This window comes from Panicum hallii, unplaced genomic scaffold (genome assembly GCF_002211085.1).
Source record: "Panicum hallii strain FIL2 unplaced genomic scaffold, PHallii_v3.1 scaffold_197, whole genome shotgun sequence".
Classification (NCBI taxonomy): Eukaryota; Viridiplantae; Streptophyta; class Magnoliopsida; order Poales; family Poaceae; genus Panicum; species Panicum hallii.
This window is the reverse complement of record NW_020356330.1, coordinates 18,568-25,980: the sequence shown is the minus strand read 5'-3', so window position 1 is coordinate 25,980 and position 7,413 is coordinate 18,568. Positions and strand designations below refer to the sequence as shown.

Genomic DNA, 7,413 nt, shown 5'->3' with positions numbered 1-7,413 from the left:
TTAGTAATAGGACAGTCTTGGACAATATGTGACGTGAACAATCATAATTAGTTTGTGGTACGACGCTAAGTATGAAATTGATGTTATTTGCCCATTTGTTTTGTTTGAATTTAAAAAAATGCAGGCACTGGCTAGGCTGATTCAGCTGGCGCAGCTGATCAGCTGATTCACCTGCTGCAGCAGCGGCTGATTCAGCCCAACCTCCAGCATTCAATCTCGTGGTAGGGGATGTATACAAAGTCGCAGCAATTGCATTTGAACTTCATCTTACTGATGATTTGGTCCAGCGAAGAGCAGTAGGAGATACATGCCTGTTCGTGGCGGCTAACGCAGGCACGACAGAAGATGTGGACGCCAGCGCACTGCAAAAGGAATGAAGTTGAGCAGTTACCACTGGAAATTATACTCATTCCTTATGTGCTATTGGCCCCATATATTATGGACAAAAAGATTGTCTATATACCATCCAATGGCTTATAAGGGATGGGTTGCGGCCGGGCCGAAGATCTCATCTCAGATCTCACCCATCTTCCTAATGTTATAAATGCTCATCTCTTGCAAGAGAAGAAGCGTCCATGACCAAGAGACCATGAATGTCAATCTACAGTTTAGTAGCCTTGAGAGAAGAAACGTCTATGACCGGAAGACCACAAATGTCAATATCTGCAGTCCAGTAGCTTCTGGTTGATCCTGATGTTATAGGCGGAGGCGGAGGACGTGGGGGCGGCGGCGCGAGCAAGCCAGGCGAGAAGGCCGAAGGGGCGATTGGGCGAAGACGCGAGGTGGTCAGGGGCGATTTAGGGAGAGGGGAAACCACGAAAGATAGGTCACGGGCACGGTCCGGTAGAGAGCGCACGGGCTCGACCAGATCCGCCGCCACCCCTTCTGCGTGTGGCCAGGCCGTCCGCCGCCGCCGCCCCTTCCGGCCGACACCGCCTCTAGGAGAGGCGCCCGTGGCTCCCAGTGCTCGTCCGACCGTGCTCCTCCAGATGGAGAAGAGGAGGCCGCCGCGGCCCCTGCGCTCGTTTGGCCTCCGCCTGTCTGCCGCTGCAAGGAAGAGATAAGGCCACTGGCTGCGACCCTTGCGCTCGTCTGGCGCCTGCCCTCCGCCCGTCCGCCGCCACAAGGAGAGGCGGCTGCTGCCCCCCTGCGCTCGTCCGCCAGCCGCCACACCTCAAGTCCTCAAGCCGAAGCTCTCTTGCCGCTGCGCGTCCACCCTCCTCCGCCTGGAGCTTCAAGTCACTGCGCCACTGGTACCCGCTCCTTTCTCACTCTATCACTGGATTCGCTGCTATTCTGCTAGTGCTACTGCCTTCCTGCTTGCCTGCTAGTATGTATTGGCGTATTGCTGCTAGCCGGCCTCTGCTTCTCCTGGCCTGTTGTTGCTCATTGCTTGGTTATGGGCTATATATTCATTTGCTCCACCATTGTTTTGATTTTGCTGAAAGCAGAGAGCAAATGGCAAGCAATAGTGCTTGCTGGTGCATCTGTAGCAGCAGCAGGAGCCTCTGCAGCCGGCTCTCAAAGTGATCGCTATGATCCATTAAAGGATTAAACTAGGAGGCCAAAGTCTGATGATCTAGGATGGAATTATGCATATTATGCTATATTGAAATTTTCACCATGTTGTTTAAAAAGACGTTTCATAGTCGCTTAAACGTTTTAAAGTGTCCTTTTATTAGCGTTTTAATAACCCATCAGCGTAGATCCGGCATATGTGCTGTCGGATCCGTACTCTTCCTCCCGGCCGTAGATGCTTCTCCTTCCGAGCTACTATGGTCTTCTCTCTATTGGCTATTGCTTCTCCACGATGATTAATTTGATAGATATATTGAATCGTATCGCAGGAGATGGGTGTGTTAAACATCAGGATGGACCAGAGGCTACTGCACTGTAGACATTGCCACCGACGCCGACACCCACCCCTCCCGCCCGCCGACACTCACTGCTTTTTATTGGACAGAATCATCCATCAGATGAGGTTCAAATGCAACTTCTGCGACTCTGGATACATCCCCCTACAGCAAGTTTCTGGTACACCTGTGCGACACTACTCCCGCCCATCTCATGTCCGTCTTTGCCAGGGGAGAGTGCATCCTCGCCACAAGTGCCCTTGTGTGTTCTGAATGCGGCCTTCCTCTCCGACCTCCCATTTTCAGGGCGAGCTCAGCTCTGCCCTGCCCTGACTGAATGAATTTGGATGCAGTTTGGTTTGGTTTTATTTGATTTTGGCTTCATGCTATCCTGCCGTTGTTGCAGTGTCTCCCTCGGAAAATTCCTATTTGTAGTGCCTGCTGCCATAATGGTGATGTCACCAGCTACCGTCACAGTCGTGAGCTCGAACACCTCATCCAAGGCATCACGGTGAAATGCAAGGCTTGCAAACAATACCTTCCATTCTCCACCTTTGCTTCGCACAAGCTGGTCAACTTGTGTGGTAATACATGCATGCCTCCCACCTCTGTTCCCCTACTTCTTGCATCCACATGGTGGTTTGAACAATGCTGATGCTCGGACGGTTGACCTTACATTTAGCATAAATCTATTTTCTAAGTAACGTGTATAAGTTCTCAAGTGAACCTAAATAATTATAATTAGTTTAGTTCAAAATGAAATAAATAGTAAGCAAGAATGGAGTGCTGATATATTGATAAGGAAAACTAAAAAATATATATAGTTGACTTGTACACAATCATTGGCAAAGAAACATGTGCATCGTCAAGATTGCTTCTTAGTATGGTTACCAAGATGCAAACTGCCGGGACCAAAATTGTATGTATGGCAAGAACATCAGCAGCATAAATCAAACCTAATTTTCTCTGCATCAACAACTTTTAGTGTTGATTTATGAGCGCTGGGATTACTTTGTCCTTCAGAAAACTTATAGAATTATACAAAGGCTTATATGAGCACCAAGAACTCTTCTAAAAGATTGCCAACAATAGCCATAAAGCAGCAGTAGCAGCAAGCTATGAGTTCATTCCAGATCGAAACAAGTAGCAGGTTGCGAACCCGGTGGCGCTGTGACAGCATGCCCAGCTGGAGCACGCCTCCAGTCAGCACTTCCTGCCAGCTGCAGCATGGGAAGTGGGGCTGTCCAGCGTGGGAAGTGGTCATGACTACGGGTCTGTGGGTTGGAACTGGAATGGTGGTGTAGTGAATGGAGGTGTGGACCTCCTACGGCGCAGGAGGTGGGGGACGAAAGCAACATGGTGGGGTGGTCGGTGAACGACAGCACGGTGGTTATCAGAATCGATTCGATTTTGATCGGGTGATTAAGAATCAATTTCAATATGGTACATTGGATATAGATGGATACAACAATAACAAAGCATTTTAATCCCAACCACGTTGTGCGAGGCTAGAATTGAAACCCAACAGGAATCACCACAAAAAGAGAGAAGGGGAAAGAGAGATGAAAAGGGCTTTAAAGGATACTAAAAGGTGTGTAAAGCCTAATTATGGTTCACGTGGATAACTTCTTTCCAAGCACTTGTAACAATGACCAGTTCTTATCAGTAATGAGTTTCTTTCAACAGAGAATTTTACGTCAACAATACATCTTAAGCACTGACCACTTCCTGCCTAGGTTACACCTGGTTACTGATGTTGATGATGGATGCAATACTATTGCTATACTCTGATGTTCCTAATCAGTCAATATTCATTAACATAATTTCAGTTGTCTGCTGATCAGATCCAGTAATTACTTACTCAGCCTTGTCTTATCAGTTCAGTTGCTGACTGCCAAACTTATTAGCTCATATAAAATATTTCTTGTACCTTCTAATGATTACTTTAGCTATCAAATGCCACTTCCATATTCTAGAATTTACTTACATTCCATCGGCCTTTAATACTTTATCATCCAGATTCCATTCTTATGAAGCTAAGGAAGTAGTCCACTATCAGAAATTATCGCCAAAGAGTTTAGCTAAATCTGTTCTTGAGGAAGGTGGCTGGTCAAACTTGATGGTAAGTATCCCTGATGTTGGCTAAATCCCTGAAGGCAAAGAATTTTACATATTTAATTTCCCTGATGCCGTGATTTTATTCTTAGTGTGCAAAGGAGGATGCTCAGAAGAATGTTGATGTTGCCATTGTTTTTCTTGGCTCAAAGGTACTTATTTGATAGCGATATATTTTTTTTAATTTTTCACTGGTTTGAAATTATCTGCCTGTGCAAATATTGTTTGAATTAGATATTTTTTTTAACTGAACAACCCTTGTGCATAAATTCGAAATCAAAAGTTGATATTTCTGAATAGTGTTTGTTTATTCCATGAAGTGATAAAACTAAGCAAATTCTCCACCTTTTAATGTATACGTTGAAGTAATCTAAGACAGTCATTGCTTCAGTTGTCACGGACCATTAACTTGTTTTTCCTCATATCTAAAGATAAGCAAGTTGACCCAGCTTTGGCAGATACACTAAAGGTAATAATTGGCACTGGTTTCTCTCTATCTCTCAGTTATCGTTTAACTAATGCAAACTTTCATATGCTTATAATGTCTATGCTTCTACCAGCTGTCCTTCACAAGCTCAGAGTTTTCCATGGCGTTCCCCTATGTTTCCACATCAGCCACTTTCTGTATCTTCCTAAATTTCCTAATCAATGAGCAATAGTTTTTTCCCCCCTTTTACACCAAAGAGCGTATTTTTTTCTTTACTTCTGATGTCATGATCAAGTCTAGTGAAGATGGTTCAAGTAAGCATGCAGGGTGGGAAACCCACAGCTGGTTCTACATAGTAGTGAGAATAAGCTTGTTTCTTTGGGTATGTCCTTTCATATTAATTAGTGTTTTCCTGATTATGTTTTGGATACTGAAGCTGATCTAATTTGAAGAACTTTCTCCATCTGAAGGTTGCTTTACTTAATCTCATTACAATATCAACTTGGGCAAGGGTAATTGATGTCATGGATAGTGAGGTATCATGACAATGCACCACCAAGTATGGACTTTGACTCTTTACAGGTAATCAGTTATGTTTTGACAAGGCCTGGAAGGGAGTTGTTGTTTACAGTTGTTTCACTGGACGAAAAGTACAAAGCTAAGGTAAATGTGAAAATATTCTTAGATTGCTTCCAGTTTTTCTGCTTGTTTTTGCAAACTTTGCTACTTTAAAAATTAAATTTGTTTTCTTGTAGGTCTGTATAGATGTTATTGTCCAAAGACTGGTGATGCGACAGCTGCTGGAATTTATAGTTTGCTGTTCAGCAGACTTGAGAAGAAAGCAAACATGGTTACCCTATATGCATTGCCGGTATGAAATCAGCCTCATGTGAAGGTGTTTTGGTTTCAATTAAAAAAAAAAAGAAATCAGCACATGGAGTCTTGGCTCCTGGGTGCTCTAAACACGTGTGGGTTTTCCATTTCTGTGATGATTCCCATTTCAATTAGAGGGCATGAATTTTCATATCTTTAACTCTCGATATAAATTATTTGTTGTTTCATTTACTAGGTCCTGGATTAGATCACTGAAGAGCCATTTTTTCCTCTTTTTTTCCTATCAGCTCTGCTTCCTTTGGCTTCTCACTGCATTTCATTTGGGACGCCTCCAGACAAATCTTGCAAGGCTTCAGGCGGCACCTGCAGCATCCTAATTCCTGAAGGGCTAAAAAAATGGATACCCCTGTATATTTACACGTTATCACAAGACTGAAGCGGGTTGCTCCTGTAGTCCCGCCGTTTTCTTCTCTAGGTTTTGACTCTACAGATATCTGCTGGAGGTAGTGCCACCAGATAGACAGTGCTTTCAGCATGTAGAAAGTATGGTTACCACAGAGCATGTCCTTGTTGGCATTGAACTGCTCGTTTCAAAGAATGGTAGATCCATGGAGGAACTTTTGAATCTGGAGTTTTCCTTTTAGTATAGATTGGAATATCGGAGTTAACTAGAGATGAAGTTCAACATTAAGAAGAGATTGTACTAGATACAGAAAGGGAAATGTTAGGACTATACATAATAGTAGAATACTCTGGTTTTCGTACCATCTTTGGTACCCACATGGCAGAAACTGAGTCATGCAAACTGCAAGGTATATACTATACGCCAGCGTTAATGAATGTGAAAAGAATCGTCTCAGCGAGGCATGGCATTGTCTGATACTGAACCTCGTTGCTTGGTTCAAAGGATGGCAGGTTCATCGAGAAAACCTTCAAATCTTTGCAGTTAAAAACTGCAGACAGAGTTCAGCATTTAGTATACAATAATATTACAGAAAGTAGGGATGCTAAGGATATATGTAATTGAGGAGAAATTGACCCAACACTGGCTGAGATGGTTTGGCCATGTTCAACGGAGGCCTCCGGAGACGCCAGTGCGTAGTGGGTTATTAAAGCGGGTTGATAATGTAAACAGGGGTAGAGGTAGATCTAAACTGACTTGGAAGGACACGGTGGGAGGAGGAGGAGACGGTGGGAGGAGGCGGTGAAAAGAGATCTCAAGGAGTGGAATGTTCCCAAAGAAGTAGTTTTTGATAGGAGCACTTGGAGATTAGCGATCAACGTGCCGGAACCGTGACCTTTGTTTCTTAGATTTCATCTCTAGCCTATCCAACTTGCTTTGCGTTGCGGGTATGGTGTAGATGTGATTTGGTTAGCTTGAGATCATGTGGCAGAATCAACCTGAATTACACCGGCTCAAGAACGCAAGTCCTCTCTCAAGGGCTTCAACGTGCTTCAAACGGTGTAACCCCTTGGCCTGTCGGGTAGAGTCCCGATGAAACCACCTAACTTCCGGGATCGAATAAGGTTACCTCACACGAAGGTGAGTTCAGAGATACAGTCACCATCATATTTTACATCACAGGGAAATTTTTTTACAAAAGTTTCCACAAGTAGTACAAAGTTCCACATTTAGTAAAGTCATTACAAAGTTTGCAGAAAAAGCAAAGGTTCCAAACTACAGTCATTATTACAAACCAGTTTTCAAGTTTAAGCAGCGGAATTCAAAGTACGATAACTATACACGTCGCCAGTAAGGACGTCATGCTAAGCCATGGCATAACCTCACTCGTTATGATCGAGGTTGGCCGGGGACGGATCCCACTCCACGGACCAACCGTCAGGCAAAGCATAAGGCCAAGGCATGGGGTAAGTAGGGTCTTCAGAGACATTACCTGAAACAAAATCATATAGCAAGACTGAGTACTCTAATACTCAGCAAGGCTTACCCGGAATTTGGGTATACTTAGCCCATAACTAGACCATGAAGGCTTTAATGAGGAGGTAAGTTTTGTTTCAGCTGAAAAGCGATAAAGAGTAGGTCCTTACTTTCATATTTTAGCTTTCAGATTCTAGACCCTTTAGCCTTTCTAGGTAAGCACCTGTAACTACTCAAGCAAGATAGAGTCTCTTTAAAGCATACATCAGTATTACTCCTCATAAGATTTCCCTTGTTACTCTATG

The 7,413-nt window shown here is 43.9% G+C and overlaps 1 protein-coding gene and 1 long non-coding RNA gene across 3 annotated transcripts; both read left to right on the top strand.

Annotated features, from left to right (window-relative positions):
* The first annotated feature begins 681 nt into the window (after positions 1–681).
* LOC112878647 lies at positions 682–4,215 on the top strand. Its single transcript, XR_003225819.1, has 5 exons — positions 682–1,253; positions 1,848–1,981; positions 2,085–2,437; positions 3,873–3,975; positions 4,061–4,215. It is a non-coding gene; the product is annotated as an uncharacterized LOC112878647 (long non-coding RNA).
* A 171-nt stretch (positions 4,216–4,386) lies between these two features.
* Positions 4,387–5,856, top strand: LOC112878645. 2 transcript variants are annotated; one of them, XM_025942885.1, is made up of 6 exons: positions 4,387–4,437; positions 4,529–4,777; positions 4,866–4,931; positions 4,978–5,058; positions 5,151–5,266; positions 5,565–5,856. In XM_025942885.1, the coding sequence occupies exons 2-6, from the start codon at positions 4,682–4,684 to the stop codon at positions 5,611–5,613; spliced, it is 408 nt and encodes a 135-aa protein (XP_025798670.1). In that variant the 5' UTR covers positions 4,387–4,437; positions 4,529–4,681; the 3' UTR covers positions 5,614–5,856. The 2 variants fall into 2 exon arrangements, with proteins under 2 accessions (XP_025798670.1, XP_025798668.1); XM_025942883.1 differs by having other exon boundaries at positions 5,517–5,856.
* Positions 5,857–7,413: the final 1,557 nt, after the last annotated feature.

What these genes read in the sequence shown, in the direction of transcription:
- LOC112878645 (XM_025942883.1), top strand. Translation starts at nt 4,682, where the DNA reads ATGATCAAGTCTAGTGAAGATGGTTCAAGTAAGCATGCAGGGTGGGAA. An exon ending in TTGATGTCATGGATAGTGAG is followed by an intron (nt 4,932 to 4,977) that starts GTATCATGACAA and finishes GACTCTTTACAG; the next exon opens with GTAATCAGTTATGTTTTGAC. An exon ending in ACGAAAAGTACAAAGCTAAG is followed by an intron (nt 5,059 to 5,150) that starts GTAAATGTGAAA and finishes GTTTTCTTGTAG; the next exon opens with GTCTGTATAGATGTTATTGT.